General features: G+C 33.6%; 5 protein-coding genes and 1 long non-coding RNA gene across 12 annotated transcripts in view; 3 read left to right on the top strand and 3 right to left on the bottom strand.

The window, feature by feature from the left end:
- LOC138186346 (neurofilament heavy polypeptide-like) overlaps positions 1-7,237 on the bottom strand; it is a 57,300-nt gene extending 50,063 nt beyond the window's left edge. For 4 of the 7 annotated variants that reach the window (XM_069126152.1, XM_069126149.1, XM_069126150.1 and 1 more), the window contains exons 1-2: positions 6,911-7,237; positions 404-445 (exon numbers count right to left, since the gene is read on the bottom strand). In XM_069126152.1, coding sequence (XP_068982253.1) covers positions 404-445; positions 6,911-6,985 — 117 coding nt within the window. In that variant the 5' untranslated portion in view covers positions 6,986-7,237. The remainder of the gene's footprint in view (positions 1-403; positions 446-6,910) is intronic. The other 3 variants (XM_069126154.1, XM_069126151.1, XM_069126155.1) reach the window with 3 other exon arrangements.
- Positions 7,238-9,245: 2,008 nt separating this feature from the next.
- On the top strand, positions 9,246-10,796 carry Sgf11 (SAGA associated factor 11kDa). Its single transcript, XM_069126177.1, has 2 exons — positions 9,246-9,732; positions 9,924-10,796. The coding sequence occupies exons 1-2, from the start codon at positions 9,516-9,518 to the stop codon at positions 10,694-10,696; spliced, it is 990 nt and encodes a 329-aa protein (XP_068982278.1). The 5' UTR covers positions 9,246-9,515; the 3' UTR covers positions 10,697-10,796.
- A 225-nt stretch (positions 10,797-11,021) lies between these two features.
- LOC138186357 (splicing regulator SDE2) lies at positions 11,022-12,090 on the top strand. The gene is made up of 2 exons (XM_069126182.1): positions 11,022-11,252; positions 11,349-12,090. The coding sequence occupies exons 1-2, from the start codon at positions 11,148-11,150 to the stop codon at positions 11,904-11,906; spliced, it is 663 nt and encodes a 220-aa protein (XP_068982283.1). The 5' UTR covers positions 11,022-11,147; the 3' UTR covers positions 11,907-12,090.
- Positions 12,091-12,393: 303 nt separating this feature from the next.
- Positions 12,394-13,192, bottom strand: LOC138186361 (uncharacterized). Its single transcript, XR_011174865.1, has 2 exons — positions 12,862-13,192; positions 12,394-12,767 (listed from the first exon to the last, which is right to left on the bottom strand). It is a non-coding gene; the product is annotated as an uncharacterized LOC138186361 (long non-coding RNA).
- A 417-nt stretch (positions 13,193-13,609) lies between these two features.
- Positions 13,610-18,304, top strand: LOC138186437 (ovochymase-2). Its single transcript, XM_069126326.1, has 8 exons — positions 13,610-13,830; positions 14,078-14,512; positions 14,597-15,308; positions 16,221-16,399; positions 16,852-17,027; positions 17,116-17,425; positions 17,498-17,769; positions 17,860-18,304. The coding sequence occupies exons 1-8, from the start codon at positions 13,773-13,775 to the stop codon at positions 18,205-18,207; spliced, it is 2,490 nt and encodes an 829-aa protein (XP_068982427.1). The 5' UTR covers positions 13,610-13,772; the 3' UTR covers positions 18,208-18,304.
- LOC138186348 (protein FAM161A) lies at positions 18,125-22,753 on the bottom strand. Its single transcript, XM_069126158.1, has 9 exons — positions 22,219-22,753; positions 21,354-21,910; positions 21,083-21,277; positions 20,839-21,003; positions 20,002-20,223; positions 19,683-19,937; positions 19,473-19,595; positions 19,210-19,354; positions 18,125-19,066 (listed from the first exon to the last, which is right to left on the bottom strand). Exons 2-9 carry the CDS (start codon positions 21,905-21,907, stop codon positions 18,617-18,619), a joined length of 2,109 nt encoding a protein of 702 aa, XP_068982259.1. The 5' UTR covers positions 21,908-21,910; positions 22,219-22,753; the 3' UTR covers positions 18,125-18,616.
- Positions 22,754-22,874: the final 121 nt, after the last annotated feature.

The raw sequence follows: 22,874 nt of genomic DNA, 5'->3' as shown, positions 1-22,874 counted from the left end.
CATAATCACGATTACCGTGATCGCTACGTGCAGCAATGTTCCAGCTGTTTCGATGATAACTAGAGATAGTAAAGCATTTACCTGTGTGCGATCGTGCTAATTGTAAGAAGAATCGATGAACGCGTGCACGTTTCTATATTTTCCTTGATTTACGAAAATGAATAACGATAGATGATGAGTTTGGTTAATCGAAGAGGAGCCAGTTCGGCCAAATTCTAGCGATCGACGTAACGATCGAATGATGGTTTAATAGTGCGGATGAAATAAGCAGAAAAGCGTCGTTTAACAAAATAAGAAGAAATCGCACTTGCCGCATTTCGCATTTGCAATCCAACACTTTCCGTGAACATTTTCGCAAGCGAGCTAGTTTCTTATCCATTAGCGTCAATTCCATGCTACTTACCTGAAGAATCGTGGAGATCGGTAAGGTAATCGGCCGGTCCTGCTGTTCCGTTTCGGTTGTATTTATAAAGATGAATGTTTTGTGTTTCATTTAATCGATTTTCGACGATATCGGGCGCAATCCAGCAGCGGCAGGGGACGAGGAGTCACGTAGGAAGCAGAATAAATAGAAAGAAGAAGAACAACAGCCAGTTAGTAACGTTTGCAGTATAGTATCCCTTTCGGCACTCTCTTTTATGTTTCTCTTTATTTATTCCTTTATTTCCTTGTTTACACACGTGCGTATTATCAAATAGTGATCATCGGTCGAATCGATCATGTATTCTCTCGATAGAAAGCGATACGTAACGGGAAGAAGGAAAAGCAAGGAAAAGTGTACCTTTGACGGAAAAAAGTAATGCTACGACAGTTGTAATGAATTTTCGATCATTTGTAACAAGTAATTTGGCCGATTGTCGCGTTGTGTGTCTATTGAGATGGGTTTAGGTGTTAGTCACAGTTAGCAGTTTGATACACAAAAGTGAACGTTCGCATTATATTCGAATATAGTTGATATACTGACGAGTTATCTTTATAATTTTATTTTGATCGCAAAGATACTAATGCGTTCTCTTTCATTAATTCACACTATCATTGCACACGCTAGAAGAAACGAAATTATGCTTGCACGGATATAAAACTGTTGATTTGCTATGCGAAAGCAAAAAAAATAACACTCCCATACGTACAATCGATAAGTAGAAAGAATCGATAACTACGAAACAAATCCTACACGTTGGATCCATCGAACAAAGTCGATCAAATATTGCACGAAATAAGTAAAGCGGTACTTTTGAATTTATTATTTAAATCGAAACAAAGATTCACATAACCATCGTTACAATATTCAGTGTGTCGTTTAACTATTAATGCAATGTATTTAACGGTGTTCTATAATTATCGCGTCTACGAAACATCTAAGTACAGCTACAAAATTCATTTTCACAGTAATATAATATAAGTAGTACGTGTTGCTTCAAATACCGTATTGCGGCGATATTTAAACGATGCAAATAAAAGAAAAAACCTGAACCCCGTCTTCCTATCGAATTATATACTTCGTCCGAATTGATTCGCTTCGATGAAGCTTCGAATAGATTCGAGTAAGTAATTAAAAACGTAAGTCGACGGTTCTTTCGTTTCACCAAAATCAATGTTCGTATCTATATAAATTAGATGTTGAAGATGTGATTGAAATTCAATGTTAAATCATTCTTTGATCAAAATCGGTGAAACGAAAATATCGAAGGCCATCCGGTCGGGAATTTAGACGCGGTAGGAGAAATGGCGGTAAGTGGTACCGCCAGGTAAACGACCGGAAGTGTGGGATTCGTAAGAGGAATGATAGCTTCCAGGACCGCCACCACTCGATGTCCTAGATGACCTCTCGGTCGAATATGATCCGTACGGTCCGCTCTCCCTCTTGACGACGTTCTCTTCGGTGTAGCTAGTCCTCTGCGGACGGCGGCTGTACGAGTACGGATCCGTAGAGGAGGAGGAACTCGATGAGCTGGTGTTGGTGTAGGCATAGCTGTACTGCTCTTGAGCAGCCCTCACCCCGGTTTCCGGATAGTCACGGACCACATAATGCCGAGGCGTCTACAGATTCGGGTTACACAAGGTCAACAATGTGGAGAACAGGCATTTCCGGAGAACAGAACTTTTTCATTTTTTTACTAAAACATCTTGATCATATATCGCACTTTTCTCTCTATATACTGTGTTTATCGCGTGTCTCGTGAGTCGCGAAGCAACGCGATCGAACAGCAAAAATGGATCAAACGTTACGATTTTTTTTTTTTTGGAGTAATCATGGAAGTTCCCAGGTTAAAAAATTATAAGCTTCGCGAGCGGATTCCATTGCATCTTAAATATTTGCAGTTTGATTTGTTGCGGTAATTGATTTTTTAATTTTGATCGAATTTTGAATCAAACGTTTTGCGTAATCGTTCTGTCATTCTTGTATTTTACCCGTTTGAAACTGAATTTTGGCTGGCTCTGTTCTCCGTTTTGGAATAACATGTACTGGAGAAAAGGACGTATCGCGTATCACGGTATAGTATTAATGGAATAAAAAATACAACCGGTACTTCGTCCGATTCATCTTGCCTCGTGTAGTTGGATCGTTATCATTGAAATATCGATTAAAACGCTTAAAACGAGACACGATCAATTAATCGTTGATCGTTGCCAATGTTACTTTTAAGAATTCAGACGAAGCGGTGGGTGGACTTTTTGGAGATTGAGAACGTTAAGATTTGGGTTATATTGTTTGAATCTACGATATAACTACGTATGTTAAAATACGGAAGAAAAAAGTAAAGGGATCGCTAAGATATTTTGTGATAATACATATATCGATCTATCTGTAGACACACAACGTGCGGGCCAATTATAAACGTAGAGCGGTACACGTATGCATTAATAATGTCTCCTTGCCGAGATATTCAGGACACTCTAGAGTGCAACGTTGAGCAACTGAATTAGCCTTTGCCAAGAAACACATGGATAACGTAATGTAATAGTGTCTACGTTATGTTCGTATTCTTCGCTCATATGCACGAGTGCATCTCGGTGTCTCGTTTCAACTTTAGCTTTCGACCTAAAACTTTTGGTCATATTCTCTTTCAACTTTGCTCACCTGCATCGATATTTAAGCTTAATAGGAAGTTTAATCTTCCAACTATCTGTAATACCGATATGAAATAAGTTCATGACCCAGACGTCGATAGTACTATAGCACAAATGTATTCTTAATCAGTTTCCTCCTTCTTTCCACAAACAATATCACTGAGATACGATTATTATTGTATGTTATAGAACAGGGTATTGTTCGACTCAAGGTCTTCAACTTAATACGTTTAGATAAACATATCTTGAGTAGTAATGAATCCAGTAAACACGCTTTTCGAAATCGAAACACTTTATTTGTTCGATGTGCATACAAAGTAAACGAACAAGAAAACGAAAAGTAAAGCAACGGTAGTATATGTATAAAGCAGCAATCCATAATTTCCATAGTTGTTCATGGCTATGGAAAACAAGATGTTTGTCTGTGTATATGTATATTTGTATGGGCTAAAAAAGAAATAACACGAAAGTATCAGGTTCGTGTAAAATTTGTACAAAAGGGAAAGATTTGAGCTATTACGAGTATATCGTCGATTATAAAACTCTAATCTTCGTGAGAATGTCGCTGTAAGGAAATGCCAAGATAAAATTTAAAGAACGAAGAGTAAAGACTAGTAAAAAAATGTCTAAACCGAGCAAAATTAATCGTCCTAATATTCATCACTGAATTAATTCCAAGTTCTACGAAGCAGGATATTAAAATATCTATCAGTCGTGTCGAATTCTTAGATTATCTTTTTACAAAATGAAAAAAATATCATTTGTTTCCAATCAAACGTCATTTACTCGCGACGGTGTTGTTAAAATCGGTACCAAGAAGGCGTTTGGAGTGCCATCAGTATCTTAGTACGACCACTAGCTGGAGAAACGATGTGTCTTTTAGTAGCTGGTTGTCTAGAAAGCACTCCTTTCTCGAAAACGTGACCCTTAGTTGCCAGTTCAGTCGCGGCGTCCAGGCTGACCTTTGACACTGCGCCACCATCCACCAACTGTCGAGTATGGTCTTCTCTCGCGGGATTTTTACCACGCACGACACCCTCCTTGTCCTTCAGGGTAACGTATTGATAAAATTCTTTTTGTGGATCTTGTTTTTTGCGTCCCCAAACGGTGAATGGTTCTGGTACCAGGGATGGTCGTGGAACAAACGGCACTTTTTCCCACGGAAAGTAGTCCTGCTTCTGTAAATTTCATCAGGTTCGAGATGCGTTTAACTTCTGCCCCATTCAATTGCTTCCTTTTCTTATTCGACATCGTTTTCCCTTTCGTCGTCGAGCGTCGATCAAAAACTTTGTTCCTTTCGATATCTTCACTTCCACACCATTCTTCCGTATTATCGCTATGCTATGTGTATCGATCGCTGATATTATACAAGTAAAAGTCATGACATTTCCGTCTGAAAATCGTGCGTGTGTCATGACAGTTACTCTGGAGTATAAAGAGAGTATAAATATTATCTTCTTTCTCTTCCCCGCGATGATTCTTGACGCGATATTATTTTCTGCCACAGTATATGTTTCTTATCCTTGTGTAAAAATAGATCAAAGCATCGTGAATGGTATACAAGGAACGCAACATCTCGCGCCCCCATATTCGCCTCCGCACATTCCGAATCGTTGATGTCGATCGAAATTTTTTACGGCACAACCCCTCCTTATATCATCTCTACAAATACATTCATTGGTGCTGCAGGATTTTCTTTCACTTTAAATATTTTCGTGCGATCGCTTGTGCAACTTTCCATAAAAATTATTTTTATTTTCTCTCTCTCTTAATCATCACGAAAGTGTCACAAAAGACACGGTCTGTCTAATTACCCCTCTTCCTACATGCGGAGGAATCGTTATTTTAAGATCTAAGTACAACGCAAGAAGAAGAGGATACTCTTTTTCTCTGTCCATTTCGTTGGGCTGGAACGACGTTCGATAAAAATAGATATGAAGTTATATTACCGATTCTAATTGCGAGCAGTTTGAGCAATAGTCACGAAACAATGAGAAACATGAACTGCTGCGACACAAAATCTGGGAAACAAGTATGGTCACTAGAAATCATGTATGAATTTCCGTGACGAATTTTAACTTTTGTGGTGGGAGTCAACGTCGTTGGTTCGTCGGGAGTCTAAATTAGGGCAGAGTAACGCAACACCGATGCTCACAAATCCCCTCTACTGAAACGGAGAAAGACGGAAAATGTTTTAATAACATCTTCAACCATCGAAAGATGTTTCCTCGTTGGCGTGTTGTTTCGTCAACCTCTTTGTCATTGAAATCGTTCGAGATGCTCGAGTTAGAGGCCTCGGTGAAGATCTCTCGAACATAATTAGAATTACCGAGGAGTTAAGTATTTAGGTCAGCTTTTAACGGTACCATTGATGGATGCATGATCAACAATGGAACAGCCCAATAATCTAAACTGTCGAAGAAGTCACTACGACTATAACACGTTGTTACAACAACATTTCACTAATATTTCTCGATAAATGATTCCTTCTGTTACTGATTCTGCCCAAACTTGTAACTCAGTTACATTTGTACAATTCGTTCATTTGCATTTTTATATATACTCTGTTCAGTTGATTTTTGTCATATGATAGATTTGTCAGCCCATATACGTTTTCGTGTTCACGGATCCAAAATTTGCCGGGTCGTACGGCATCTAAGTTTAACGCGACGAAGTCCCGGAAAATGGCTGCACCGCTATGAATAGGCTTTTCTCTAATTTCCCTACTCGCAAATCACTTCGATTATATCAGTTTTCAATTTTTTTATTTCAGAATAAAAATAACCGTCGTAATGAAATAATCGTCAGTCTCGAGTAAAAGTTTACAAAAAACTTGCGAAAACAAAGACTTTTGCGAATTTTATTATTTGTCTCCTCTGTAGATAAATCTTATTTCGGATCGAAAATATCTCTCATCTTGATTTAATATTTGAAGAATTGACACAAACAGGCACATGAAACAATAAGTACAATTGATACATAGCCGATGAAACCCTGGTTACTATAGGGCGTAACATATACATACAAAACAGATTCAAAACGAGCACAACGAGGGTGTCTTGAAAACAAATCATTCAACAAGTAATTTTTTTCCGTCCGTTTAAGTCGACGGGTAACTCGTGTCAGAGCTTATTTGGTGCAGGTAAAATTAATTCCGTAAACTGGAAGTTATTACCGTGCAGTTATACGTTTAACTCTTTTTAACTGATATACTTGTCAAGTTTGCATATTAATTCAAGTGTGTAGGTTCTACTAACGATAATCGTGTAATTGACTCGTATTAAATATTTATTTGATTTCTAGGAGACACCGAGTGCATGTTTCGAGGTTCAAAAAACTGTTAAACAATAACAGTAATAACAATGACAAAAGTGGTAACAACGAATAACAATATTGATCGGAATACAGTGTGGAAGTAGAGACTTCGAAATGCATCGAACTCGATCCGCCGACAGCAATAACGATTCGTTTAGATCGTATTTGTATCGTGGTTGATATCGTGCCTGTCGTTGATCGATTTCGCAAACGAACGGGTAATCAAGGAGTGTCGATCTTTCGATCGTTAAAGAGCCAATGTTTCGCAATTTTATCGATTTTGCAAATATAATATGTTAGCAAACGTGAAACTGCCGCGCATACAAATATCTTCGAAAATTTGACAGAAATTTTCCGAGAAACAAAACGTTGACTCCGGATCGAAAAAAGTCCGAACAAGGGTGGTTCGGTTAAAGTGTTTCCGAGTTACACTCGACGCTCTTATTCGACGTTAGTGCCATCCAGCAAAACATTATTAAGACATACTTCATCCCGCTCTTTCAACAATCCCATATATACTGACCGTGATGCTGTAGGACGAAACGAGAGGCCGTGAGTAGGGTCGTCGGGTTGTATAGAAGTCGCTCTCGTACACCATTTTTCCTTTCAGTTCGTTTTTCTTTTCGGTTAAAAATTCGCTCGTTCGTCGGTGCTACGTGTACCTTTCGTTGAACTCTTGTCGACAAACGAATTGCTGCACGTACGGTTGCTATCTGTCGTAATCTGTTAACGTGCGCACCAGAGTGAAAGATCCACCACTGCAGCCACGATGAAGGTACGTACGATTCTATCCGTTCGCCGAGACTCTTCTTCAGCTTCTACTATGATCGTTCCACCCCACTTCGATCCATCTTTCTCTTTCCTTCGGTACACGCACGAGAGGGAGCGAATTTTACGTATACGTATACGTACGTCGCCTCCTCTCGCGGTCACCACTTTGATTGCGTCATTTTCGGCACACGGCCTAATGCATCGAAAAAAATAGAATTGTGTTAAGGTTGCAGCTGACAACCCTCTTTTAATGTTCTCTTCCATGATTCCTTCTTTTCTTCTCTCTCTCATCCCCCTCTTCATGTTACCTTTGACAGATTTCTAATTTATTGACATTTAAATTTTTAGCAGGTTTAAATGTCAATAAATTAAATAATACGCTTTAATGAAAAGTGAATGTCAATTTTTTTTAGCAAACGAATAGACTCTCGTTTATCTGCGTAAATCTACGCACTTCTTTCTTTTATCCGTCTTTGAATGACTCGCAATATGAATTACATAAAAATTACTTTCAATTTTATGTTTATTTACTTAACAATACGTCGTATCTGCGATTATGCGTTATATTATGTCAGATATTATTGGCAATTAGCCAATGTTTTGCGCTAGGTTCTGCAGTTGGATCAAATCCTAATCCTTTATTACAAAGAGCAATTTGTCTCTGTTTGTAATCTGTTTGGGTGGAATCTACGCTTTTGAATAAAGATTCGAAAATACCCTCGTCTACGAAGTTCTCTAAAAATATAGCTAGTTCTTTCATTGGGTAGGTTTAGTGAAATGGGAAGCTAACATTTTTTATTATGTTACAGAATCATCACTCTGAACAGTGTCGTGAAAATTTTGGTTGGAGATCGTCGTTTATTAAAAATTTATTGTCAAAAGAAAGTTTACACAAAAGATGTAAATAGTAATCGTTTTACTTATTAATACTACCTGTATTGATAAGTAAAAGCGTGGATACCCCTCATCTACATCCCGAGGAAAATCTAATCTTATCGAACCAAAACCTAATAAAATTAATGAGAAATGAGTTTGGATCAAATCCGAGTTACCTTAACAAAATCTCGGTTATTCACACTCTCTTAAATGTTGTTCGTAAATAGCGTCCAGAAAATTACATACTTTTGTGTAAACTTGTGTAAAAACCCCAACTAAGATCTTTACAACGCTACTCAGGATGAAGACTTTGACAATATATTAAAAATTACCGAAATCGGAGCTGATTTGTGAATATTTACTAAAGAAGTGAAGAAAAAAAACAAAAAAAGAAACCTGTATACCTGTTTTAGAAAGAAATGGTAATGGCGGAAATAGTTATTTTTGTAATCTGCCAAGTAGACGGCTGTACGGCATATCTTATAGAAATAGGACGAAATCTGTTCGCGTCATCGGAACTCGCAATAACCAAACGCAAGCTATTAAAAATACATTTATTCTCCTAAATAATAGTTGACATACATATGTATATTACTATGAAAGTTTTTAACATTTTTACTTATACATATACCTAATTATTATGCTATTATTACAACAGATTATTGAACTTTTAATTTTGCAACAAAATACTATTCCTATTGACTAAGGCTAGAACCTTATCTCTATTATTACAACTATTGAATTACACATTATCCTATATCCTATATTATTTCCTATATCGTCCTCTAATATTCTTAAATAAAAAGTAATTAGAAAATATACAAATTATTAATTTTATTATTAGGATAAATGAATAAGAATCAGACTCTAAATTTAAATTTAAAGAAATACTTATCCGCGAAAAAGGAAACTAAATATACATATAATGCTCTTGAAATAAGAAACAAGAGACTGTTTTACCTCGAAGATCACCCATGTTTACGATTAGATAGTGAGTCGATAATATTGAGTATAGTAGAAAAGTAACAAATGAGTTGTAGCATTACCACAAATTGTTTTCTCGACCTTAATATCACTAATTATAATTACATACGTACATTTTTAACAAAATATCTAGAGTGAAGTTTTGATCGTACCATCCGTAGATAATACAGGCAAGGAATAATTCCATAGGCTTTCGTTTCGCATGTATAGACTACTATACTATATATATATATACACTTAATGTCATATCAGTTGCAATTCAGGTATTGCACTAAGTTTTTAGAAACCGTTTACTTGTCGAGAAATAATTTCTTCGTTGAAAAAATGCGCACATTAATAACAATAAACCAACTATTATATTTAACTTGAAGCGTTTCAATTCGATTAGCGCATCTTAAACGAAAATAAGAAATACATACACACGTTACGAAGCGGAGCTGTCACCATAGCACTGTAAACAGTACGAGATTGTATTGTATGATTACTCGACACTTAAAATGTCCGTGACTGAAGAGAGAATTCAAGAATTAAACAGACGATTTCTGGAATTTATGAGTAAAAGCGAGAATGTGGAAGGTGCGACTAAAGAAATTTATGACGACCTCCTGGATGAGGTTTTAATGGGATTTGTTTTCGATGTACATCGAACTACAAAAACTGGTAGTTCTGATGTAGAAGAAGGCATACCTGATGACGAATCTTATGCTATTGTAGGTGAGTAAATGGTAAAGAAATATTATTAAGGATATCAATAACTAGACTTCAATAATCAGGTTATGTTTATTTACTACCAAACTGTTTATATTTGACAAATACTTTTAAGTACATTAAAGTATGTTAAAGTAGCTATTTTTACAATGATTATTGTTTTTATATAATTTATCTAATTATAAAATGTCTTAAAGATTCCCCAGGATTGGATGTTTTTGGACAACATCCAGTTAAGAAATCCCAAGAATGCAATTGCCCAAATTGTGATAGAGGAGTCGCAGCTTGTCGTTTTGCAACTCATTTAGAGAAATGTATGGGCATGGGACGAAATAGTTCAAGAATTGCATCAAGACGCATAGCAAATAATTCAAAAGATCTCAGTAACTTCAGTGGTGTTATAAGTGATGATGATGATGATGTTGATTGGAGCTTAAATAATGATAAGCGTAAACGCAGGAAAGATCGCAATGGTATAAAAAGAACAAAACAACAAAAAAGTAGTCAAAGGAATGGGGAAACTGTAAGTGAACATATTCATAGCAGTAATGAAAATTCTCCATCAAATTACGAAAATATGTCCTTGGAAGATAAAAGGATTTTATTAACACAAATCTGTGGAGTAATATCAGAGCATACAAAAAAGTTATGTACAAGATCTATGCGGTGTCCACAACATACAGAAGATCAAAGGAAAGAAATGAGGGCAAATTTGGAATCTGGAAACAATATACAACCTAGCCAAGATAATCTTCATGTAGATGTAGACACCTATGAAGAAGGAGATGGACAAAATTTAAGAGAAGCATTAGCGCGTTGGGATCGTGAGGGATCAAGTCACTCGAGTCCAGCGGATTCTACATCTACCACATCTACATCTTCAATAAGTAGAAAACGAGAAACAAAATCAAAAGGAAAAGGCAAAGGTTCCAAACGCGATCGCTGTTCGCCCATTTCACAAGGAGATTAAAATTAGTTTGTTTAATTCATTTTTTAATTTTATGAATTTTCTAACATGGAAAGTTATGTAACAATAATGTTCCTATGCATTGTATAAAGCTTTAAGAATATATTATCCATCACAAAAATATCTATTAATTCTATCCAATGTTTGGTAGATTTTCAAAAACTTGTAATTTAAATACGTATATACAATAATGATTGCTATAATTTGTAACCAAACATACACATATAATATAATGCTTCAATTTTGTTAAATGTTTCGTTATTTTGATACCAGGAGGCGCTACGTTTGAAATATCTGGAACGTGAGTTATATTACCTATATTACTACTTACTAATTCATGGTTATAGGTACCGACGTACGCTATTTTTCATGAAAAATTACTCAGTTGACGCAAAGCTACCGTAGGTGTTTTAGTAGAACAGTAAGCAATTTTAAGTTGCGTTACAAAATAAATATGTTAAATATTCAGTTAAGTACCGCTTCTGGAATAAAACAGATTCTTACTACCAATACTCCTTTGAAGATTTATGAACTACATGAACAAATCGAAGGATTAGCAGTATGTATACGCAGTATAATTAGCTATCCTAACCTTAAAATAATTTGCTTAACGTCGAAAAGGAATTTTAATAATGATTAGTAAAACTTATTGCAGGAAAACTTTTACATCATATACAATGGGAGACTCGTGGATGAAAATGTCACTTGCTATGATGGTTATATTTCTATTATACCGCGATTGTTTGGCGGGAAAGGGGGATTTGGTTCCATGCTACGAGCAATTGGAGCGCAAATCGAAAAAACTACAAATCGTGAAGCTTGTAGAGATTTAAGTGGACGCAGACTTCGTGATATCAACGAAGAAAAAAGACTAAAAGCTTGGATCGAGAAACAAGGAAAACGAGAAGAAGAAGCAGCAGAACGTAAAAAGAAAAAATTAGAAAGACTTTGCACTGAACCTAGACACGAATTTAAAGATCAAACTTACGAACGCGAAAGATCGGTTCTTACAGAAAGAGTTGGAGATGCAGTTGAAGAAGGTTTCAAAGTTGCTACTTCTGGAATAAAAAGAAAATGTGACACAGAACTAAAACCAAATAAAAAGAAAATTTTATTAGATCTTGATATTGATTCAGATGAATTAGATAGTTCTGATGAAGATGACGAAGGTAATAAAAATTCTGAAACAAAAGATAATAGAAATAATAAATAGTAACATAAGCAAGAGAACTAAATATGGCTGAAGAGCTTATAAATTAAAATACACTTTTAGTACTATAATTTATTAATAAGCGATTTAAATTATTTATATAGAACTTCTCATGTATGCTAAGATTATTTGATATTTTTGTTCGATATGATAAAGTAATGTAATTCTTATAGAGTTAGATTATATGACCTGTTCAGAGGCTGCATTGATAAACTCTGTATATATCAGAAAAATACTCATGATATTACAAATATTGCTCTTTAAATTGATATTAGAATTTACCATCATGTACTGTCATATTCTTCCGATAAGTGAACTTATGAAAGTAAGACAATTGTTTCTTATAAATTGAATTATCATGTACTTATATACGTAATTGATCATGTATTTAGGTAATGAAATTAACAAATTGTGGAGTTGATCGATTTGGTTGCTGAAAGGATTATTTATTGACTGGAATATAGGAATAAAATTAATTCGTATACACATATTTTAAATGTTATATTGTACAAATATAAGCTTAATGTTTAAAATGTATAGAGATAGGGTAACTTTGTTGACGTTTTTTTAAAACTTCTTTACTATAGATTAAAATATCCTCCATGCAACTAATTCGTTAGTTAGTTTTACTCCTATTGCAAATAAAGCTACTGATGTAATAAGCGACTTTAGAAAGTCATTTACAAGTACTTTATTGTATTTGCAATGTTGTAGCCATTTATAAAGATCTTTTATGTATCTTGATCCAATTAAATATAGATAATTATTTTCAGTATATTTGTCTTTAATTTGCTTATCTATTGTATGCATCAGAGCACCCAGGCAAACGTAATAATAAGATTTACACCTTTTGTTCGAAATATGCTGAAAATATGTAATTATTATCGATTTATTCCATTTAGCTGTTTAAAATATATTTAGAAGATAAGAAACTAGATGTTTTGTACATAAATCTCACATTTTTCCGAACTTTCTCTTTCTTAATGGACGCTGTATCCGTTAACGTAGGCAATGATAATGTACAAATATTATGTTTCACAGCCATTTTCAATCTTTTTCGTTCCAAAATTTTATATATTTAATTACATCGTTATATAAGATTCAAAATTTTGTGTACAAACGAAACTAAAGAACATCGGAACCGATATTCTTCTGTTCAATACAAAATTCCTTGTATCAAAGAAGAATAAGAAATAAAAGATACATTTCAGACGCTTAATCTTTGGTATATGTATTGTTTTGTCTCCTATTTATAGTAATGCATAAGGAAAAATATACTGTTGTAATAATGTCTAGAAGGCGATATATATATATATATACACACAACATAAGTGCACTTATATGTATATAACGATTTACACATTGTTATTAAAATACATCCATTTTATATCTATAAATGTACATAATATACAAATTTGTAAACCGCTTAGAATTAAACACAAACGTGTTCCTCTCTACTTCTCTCTCTGTCCCTCTAAAGCCATACTTGACTAATTTTTTCATGATTTATTTATGTCTTTCCGATTAAGCATAAATAATTTGTGTTTGAAAATTTAAATTAAACTGATAATTGAAATCGCAAAAGACATTTTTAATCATTTGAAGCCTGAGAAAGTTATTGTTTTGTAAAGAAATAAAAAGAAGGAAAAATAATTATACTCGATAGATATTAAAATAGTGGGAGAAGCAGTTGACCATGGTGTAGACAAACCATTTACTACATAGTTGGCATCCTCAACTCGAACGCGAAGGATGTCATTTTCTGAATCGCGCGTAAAGTACATATCAAAGCCGCAATAATTCAGAAACTATACGTGAAATCTAATACTTTGGTTTTTCTCAACAACTGTTATCATTTTATGCGTTAAAATGATTAAGTTATTTGCTTTCGGCATCTTGCAAGCTATGATGCTTGTTGCAGTTGCTCGTAAGTTATTAATTGTCTTTTTAAATAATTTTGTAACACATTAGTCATACATTTAATTGATTAGAATTAGCTTTTTTTTATTATAAAGCTTTTATTTCTTCTATATGCTCTAAAGACGGTTTTTATAATGTAAAATTTAAAAATCAATAATGACAAATTGAACAATAGTCAAAGAATAGTAATCATTTCAGATTAACTGTTAATAATTATTTTCCTCTCATATATTGAAGACAGCTTTCTTTCTTAGAATTTCAAGGACAATCGAATTGTGCGTCACTTTATGGTGTAGCCGGTCAGTGCATTGGATTACGTCAATGTCCACAAATACTGAATATTCTTCAAACACGACCCCTTCCACCACAAACAATAGATTTATTAAGACAAATACAGTGCGGTTTCGATAGTGCCAACAACCCTCGAGTATGTTGCCCTATACAAACTCGTACTGAAGATAACAGCAGAATAAATTCGAATTCTGGGCAACAAAATACCAACAATCAAAATACCAACAATCAAAATACCTACAATCAAAATACCAACAATCAAAATCTACAATACGATATTTTTAACAATCCTTTGCTTCCTACTGACTGCGGCAAAGATTTAACTCAAAGGATCGTCGGTGGAGAACGCGCTGGACTCGACGAATATCCATGGATGACACTCTTGGAATACCTTACATGTAAGAAGTTAAAAACAGATAGGATGCTCTAAACGTAGTTAACGCAAACATGGAAAATAATTAACATAAAATTATATTTTTCAGTAAATGGAATATATACAGCTTGTGGTGGAGTCCTTATAAGTCAGCGTTATGTTTTAACGGCAGCTCATTGTGTCAAAGGCAAAGATATACCAAGTACATGGCGACTGCAAAGTGTCCGTTTAGGCGAATATAATACTGATACCAATCCTGATTGCATTAAGGACGATGAAAACAGCGAAATTTGCGCGGACGAAACCGTGTCGGTTGAAATCGAAGAACAAATTGCTCATGAGAATTACCGGCCACGATCAAGAGATCAGAAATATGATATCGCTCTGCTAAGATTGTCCCGTGATGTTACGTTTACCAATTACATAAAACCTATTTGTCTGCCACCAAATGCTTCTCTCGGACAAAGGCTATCTGTTGCCGGCTGGGGAAAGACAGAGAACGGCTCATCGTCGAACATAAAACTAAAACTTACGTTGCCTATAGTTGACGAAGTACAATGCCAGATGACTTATGGAAACGTAGGAGTGGCGTTGGGTTACGGGCAGATTTGTGCCGGTGGACAAAAGGGTAAAGATTCGTGTAGAGGAGATTCTGGTGGATCTTTAATGGCTGTAGAACGAGATCAGAATGGTAGCGCTAGATGGGCAGCTGTTGGTGTTGTTTCCTTTGGACCATCACCTTGCGGTATGCCTGGATGGCCTGGCGTTTATACTAGAGTAATTGATTTTGTACCCTGGATACTCAGCAAAATGAGACCTTGATATCTATATTGAAATTATTCGTTCAATCTCTATCTAATCTTTATACGTGTAAAATTGTAAATGCATACGCGCAACGATGAAAGGAAGGTGAATTAAAAAATATATAATATATATCATTTGTTAAATAATATGAAAGAAGATATTACGTTCTTGATTTTATGAAAGAAAATTATCTTTATTCTCTAGTGATAGGGTTACGTTACATCAATAGTATAACTATCGGTTTCAGAGGTTATCGATTCTGTAGGTCATACAAACTATCATGCAAAATATACGTGTACAATTATTTTTATATTTTTCCTTAATAAGTGGAGTGCATGTTATTTTCAAAACAATATGCGGAAGTTATCAAAGACATGATTCGTCTACTGCGAAACTTATCGTCTCCTGTATGACGTAAAACATTCAATGTTAGAATTGGAAATCCCTGAATCATTTTAATAAGCCAACCCACAAAGTCAGAATGATGAAATTTATTCTTAGAAATACATTTTATATATATGTATATATGTGACTTATTCCAACATCAGCAAATATATAACGCAGAAGAAAATATATTTTTATTTCGATACTTTACTTGATTATGAAATTATCAATAGGTCAATAAAGCAAATAAATATCTTTCGATACAATATAACGTTCCTATTAGTCGAGAACATTTTCCTTGTAACCCCTTCCCTCTAGATATTTTTTCCAATCGAAAGGCTCGTCGGACTCAGCAGATGGCAGCAGTTAGTACGCTGAAGACTCTTCGCGCGAGTCCATTCTCTGCAAAAGTAATAAAAGTAAACAGATTTTGAAACTGGTTTGTCCGCTTCATTGCTGGTTTGAAAGATCTCAAGTACGACTTTATTATTTTTCTAAATATCGTTGTTTCTTGCTTTCAATCGGAAGGAGCGGAACAAGTAAAGGAATCGAGAAAGAATTTGTAACCGAATATTACCTGAGTTAAAAAAATATAAATCTTCAAACTTGTTTCAAGAAAAAGAAAAAGATAGCTTTGACGATAGCTTTGACGATAGTTTCGAAATCGACATGATTAATCGTTTATTTTTAGTCGGAATTTTGGTTTTATGCGGAGTCAGTGCGCGTGAGTGGGATTTCCTAAATACTTGCAATATAGCAACAATCCTCATACGATTACTAATTATTATCAAGCATATAACAATCATGTTACAGATTTATCTTCATATTCTTTCACATTTTTGTTCAATGAAAATTAATATATTAAGTGGTTATTGCGAAAAAAGAAATAATTTATATAGACATTACTGCTGAAAAGTAAAAATTTTGTTCGATTGATATACGTATAACAAGCTTCTACTAACATATCACGCGCGTATTCTCACTTGCATCTTATTTGTGATTGTGATCAGTACCGTATACAACAACTGGAGAGAGATACACTTATGAAACGTTACTCTGAATACTAACGACACGCGACGTTTCTTCTTTCGTAGTATTAATAACACTACTTATACTTTGAACCTAATTCGATAATCCGAGCAATCCACTTCTGTAAACGATGGATTTTTTTTATAGAAGATACATGTACCACGCCACAGAATAAAATTGGTGTTTGCATCAATATACACAGTTGTCAACCAATTATAGAGATTCTTAAACAACAAAAACCATTGACAAAGGATACTTATGATTATTTGATCAGTTTACAATGCGGATTTGAGAATAAAGATCCCAAAGTGTGTTGCGAACAGGTAAACATTTTATGTAACCATTATGATCAACATTTGTGTTCTTCTGATATAAAATGAAACGCGTTACGACAAAATATTACAATTTTAGCGTTCGTTAATAACTGAATCCACAACGACAACCACAACTACAACCACAACAGAAAGTCCGTTGTTTACTCCCGATCCCCCAGACGTCACGAATCATCCGAATTTACCATTACTGGATCATAATTTGTGCGGCCCAATATCGCAAGAAAAAATTTTTGGTGGCAATAAAACACGCATATTTGATTTTCCATGGATGGTATTGCTCGCCTACAATACTGGGAAACAAATCCCAGAATTCAAATGCGGAGGATCGTTAATCAATAAACGATATGTACTCACCGCTGCTCATTGTATTACAACGCTACCGAATGGTAAGTCAATCGTAAAATGTATTACTGATGAATTCATTTGGTTCAATATTTTATTCAGAATCAATATCTTAGATTTTACATTAATTGGAGTACGACTAGGAGAGCATAATTTAAATACCGAGCGCGACTGTGACAAAGACGAAGACGGTATCGAAATCGTTTGCGCTGAAAGATATCAAGATATCGGTATAGAAAGTACCCACTTTCACCCACAATATACAAGAGCGAGATTACAAAATGACATTGGTTTGCTGCGACTGGATCAGGACGCTGATTTTAGACCACAAAATGTGCGGCCTATTTGTATGCCAATCGGATCAGCTGCAACTTTGACCAGAAAAAAAGTAAATGCGATAGTAAAACACGAGCATCTTTCCATGTTACTTTTCTTTTTTCTAATCGTAGATACTGATGATTCTTACGTTTTACGATAGGTTATAGTAACGGGTTGGGGCGCAACTGAACGTGGACCACAGAGTCCGGACTTGCTGCAGGTTCAGTTACAACTAATAACCACAAATAAATGTACAGAAATATATGAAAGACAGGCGCGAATTTGGTACAAGCAAATGTGCGCGAGCGGTAAAAGCGGTATGGATTCTTGTTCGGGAGATAGCGGTGGGCCACTTCAGGCTCCAGGAAATTATAGCCATAATTTAAAATTCATTCAATATGGAGTTGTCAGTTTTGGACCTCGCATGTGTGGTACGACAGGAATACCTGGAGTTTATACAAAGATTGTGTATTACCTAGATTGGATTTTAGATAATATCAGGGCATAAAATATGCACACATAATATTGAAACTGTTGTTAATATTTTTAAAATTAAGAATTTATAGACTTTAAACATCGAATAAAAATTAATCTGGTATTGTTAATTTCAAAGCGCTTTATTTATAAATTCTTTTTCTGCTATAAATATTATATTAAGATTGTACATAAATCTAATTATTTGTATTGTATAGTTCGTACCGTTTCAATCTGTTTCCTAATAACATTGAAATAAATTTTTATGGATTTTAATTTTTGTTTAAATATGGTGTAAAATACGTGAAGAAATATAAAGATAAGGAAAAAAAACATATGTTTCCCGTACATGTTCCTCTTATATTATACATGTATGTAATCACTTTAAGGTTTTCAGTCACTATCTGATTACGATTAATTCTAATTAATAGTTGTCAAATTGCTTAATGAACACCTGATAACCTTCTCTCTGTATTATATTTGTTGCTCTGTGTCGCATTTGCATTGCAATCATCGTTAGAGATTAAACATTCATTATCACATAATTTATCGCTTTTATTTTTATCTTCGATCAGCTCTGCGGTTTCATTTATAGAGACTTTTAATTGACTACGATCTCCTTTTCTTTTCGAAAATGAAACTTGAGATTTGGTTATCGACTTTTCAGATGATTGCGATATAGACGTATTAGATGAATTTAAAGACTGACTCGCTGATAAGAAAGTATGCGACGAACTAGTTGAGGATCCGGAATCCGATCTAGAAATGTTTTCGTAATTTATGTACGAATTTGCAGTATTCAATGCTTGTCTAAATTGCTTTTTCTTTTTCTTTTGTTGCAACATTTTTGAACAACTAACATTCTGTTGTCCTTGTGTCAACGACTGATAACTCTACAAGGATATTCTCATAAGTGATTACTTCCTTGATATTTATTATTATTATTATTATTAGCAATAATAGTAGTAATAATAATAATGGCAGTAGTTTATCTTAAACTCTCTCCTCCCCCCCCAAAAAAAAAAATTGTATGCACCTGAGAATGACGTTCAAAAAGTGTTGGTATTTGTGTTACGCGATCCAGCATCATTTCCATCTGCAATCGATGACGTTCCTCTTGTTCACGCGCTTCATCGCGACGGAGTAAAGTTCGAATACTAAGATCTCTTTCGTGCTCGTGCCTTACAATTGAAATTTATGTAGCCATAACAATATGAAAAGTAATTTCTAATCTTTACTATTGCACAACATCCCACTGAAGAAAACAAGCAAATAACTATTTATTTTAAAAAATCGCACCTCGCAGCAGATCTCAGAGCTCGCCATACTGGATTACGTCCAATCAAAGATTGTCTAATTTTTGCTGTTTGTTCTCGACGTCTTTCTTCCATTTTTTCCCTTATTTCGCGTTCCAATTTTTCTCTATAATATAAATACAAGTGCAATCATTTTCTTCCCTTGTAATATAAATCAAAGACACATATGTATTTGTTATATTATGTATTATACCGTGATACTTGACATCTTAAAATCGCTGCTAAATTGTTTCCTCGTATTGGCAAAATAGGCATCGTTGATTTATGTGTTTCTAGTGGCGTTAAATTGTTATCTGAAACATTCTTATCCTTAATGTCTTCGTTGCAATTTTTAACTGTGTTCTGTAAACGTGTGCACGCAGATTTAACGCGTTCTCGTCTAGCCATTGACGGCGGTAAAGACGATGACTTCATTAATTGCGCTGCTCTTAACTGTTTTTGTAACTGCCTGAAAATTGTGCTGCTTTTTAGTTAATCGAATATAGGACGAGAACTGTATATACTGTATTGACCTGTAATATTCGTCTTCAAGCATACGGTCGTATATTTCTGTGCTGAAAAGATTCTTTGGTACTGGTTTAGCCTTAAACTTCGTATTCATGTTAACGCTTTTGCTACGAATTTCTGGGCTAGATCTTGCTAAAAATCGCCAAGCTCGACGATCACATTCGAGCCTAAAAGGTCGTACCTGAGACATTAAATTTAACGCACTTTCTTCACGGATTATACGACTCCTAAAAGATAAATGCTCGTGATAACTATAGATTTATTACTATACATAGAATTGAAGCCGAAATATATTCGATACTATGAATTATATTGGAAAATATTTCAAATAAAATATCAATGCCTTCAAGAGGGACATATTCTAATGTTATTAGTTATTCTCTACGTAGGCGTGTAAAGATCATGTGAAGATCAACTTTTTTTTAAATGATATGAAAGACAAGAAAGAATGTAAAGTGGTACTTTTGTATTTGTTTTTCTTGTTTCTCATACAACAGCTTTTACAAAATAAACATTAAAATATCTCCTAGCTAAACAAACGAACTTCTCAACATACATAGATGTATACTTTTTTGTAGCGAATGTCCAAATGAATTGATTAATGTATTAAAAAATATGTGATTCCATTTAAAAAACATCGATGACCTTCATATGTCCTCTACGTGTTTACCTATGAAAAAACTAATCATATCAAATTATGTCTCTCTTATTTACCTGAAACATTTCTAAATATTGTCGAAAACAAGTGAGATATTGCAAGTGATAAAATTAGGTAGACCATCCTGTATATTGATAAAAACGAAAAGGATTATTATATATGAAAGACATAAACAAACACAAACCGTTCTTCCTTTTCAGCTAATAATTTGTCATAAAGTGGAATTTTTGACGTTAGCGGAATTGATCTCACACGTCGTTTTCTATGCAGACTTTTCTTATTACTTTTTAAATTTTTGCATTTTTGTTCCTCCATTCCAGTATGTGCCATATACTTTTCTGCTTCTTCTCTAAAGCATACAGTAGCGTATTATTAACTTTATGTGAATAAATGTTTAATTTGTTGTTACAGAAAATATAGTTCCTCACCGTACAGTAAAACTAAATGGCTTAGGTACGGTAGGGTGCCATTCCTTTGCAATATTGGCAGGCAAACTTCTTGTTTCTATACTGTCTATATCACTTTCAATATTATCATTGCTACTTAATTTATTCCATGTGCTCCAATTTTTATTATTCAAATATAACTTTTTCTTACATACTGTTCCATTTCCTTCATATCTTCTATTACATTTAGAAATATCAATAATTACAGCCTTAATAAGATACAAGAAATTTGCTTCTACATAATTATATATACCTATTTGTCAAAAGATCCTGCTCTTCTGAGAGTTCATTAAATTTACTAGAAAGAAAAAGTAAAGGACTAGGAGTTCGAGATTCTTCTAAGTAACACTTTTTGCCATTTAATGTTAAATCATTAATATCATTCTTACTTTTAATCTTTAATTTTTTATTATATTTAGGTACAGAAAATTTAGGCACATTTGCATTTTCATGATTGATCAGTGAATTTTGTAAATTTTTCAATAATAATTTTTGTTTTCTTCTTAAGTAATCAACTTTTTGCTTAAACTGCTCATTTGATAAATGATAAACTTGATCATAGTTTGGTATACTGTCCAAAAATTCTAAAAAGTTGTCCATAATTTCTGTAGGACTTGATACTTCCGATTCACTAACAAGTTGATCACCTTTCATAAGATTTATTTTATGTTTATTATAAAGATTATTATCTTCTTTGTCTTTTTTAGATCCAATGCGTTCATAAGATGGAATTGGTTGCCCGCTGTAAGGATCTACTGGAACTTTTATACAAGAATTGTAAAAAGATGTACCTCTGTGCTCTGTCATTGCCTATTGCAACAAATAAATTTGTACTATTATATTTATGTTTTCAGTCAAAATTAATAAATTTTATTTGATATACGATTACTTATTTATTAATTTCTTTCTCTAACGTTGAACAAAACATATTTTAAGTGTATACTAGTTTAAGTTGTATTCAAAAATTTAGTTTTATTATTTAACTTTAATTTTAATTTTTGAATGAATGAATCAATATAACTTATACGACAAATTATTATATATATTTAAGATAAATTATTATAAATCATTTCTACTAACACACACACACACACACATAAATAAACCTTAATACTTACCTTTGAATTTTATTATGGAATATTAACGATATTTATTTATAAACTATAGATAGGTTTAAAAATCAGGAATAAAAAATTGTAATTTAATTGTATATATTATTAATTTGTATTTATTATATAATACATTTGTTAAATTTCCTGAAATTTGAGTCTGGATCTTTACTTTATAAGGTTCTAATCGCTTCACATAACAACTCCTGGGGAAGATCAATATAACCTCGTTACATTCATCACCATGGTGAATAAAATGCTACACTAATAAAGATCTTTTTACAATAATTAATTAGAAATTAATAAAATTAAACGTATTAACATTTAAATTAGAAAAAATAAGTAATTTATTGTTTACAGAAATAGTTGAAGTTGCTGTATGAATATATTAATAATTACAATTATATAAATTTCAATCACACATATTCTGAATTATTTTCATTTCGTTTCATTTTGTACGAATTTCAAAGAATTCATTTATATACATTTCAAACGTTATACTATATCAGAAAAAATTATCATCATTTAAAATTTATTATTACTAAATAACAAATAATAGATTATTACTACTAAAATATATATGAATACTAAAACGTTTTGTTATGCCATTATTTGTCATAAAATGATACGAAGTGTTTTCATATGCATATTTGAATAAAATAGAA

This window comes from Bombus flavifrons, chromosome 13, assembly GCF_040668555.2.
Source record: "Bombus flavifrons isolate JBK064 chromosome 13, iyBomFlav1_principal, whole genome shotgun sequence".
NCBI classification, from domain to species: Eukaryota; Metazoa; Arthropoda; class Insecta; order Hymenoptera; family Apidae; genus Bombus; species Bombus flavifrons.
Note: the sequence above shows the minus strand (reverse complement) of the source record. Positions and strands in the feature narration are given on the sequence as shown.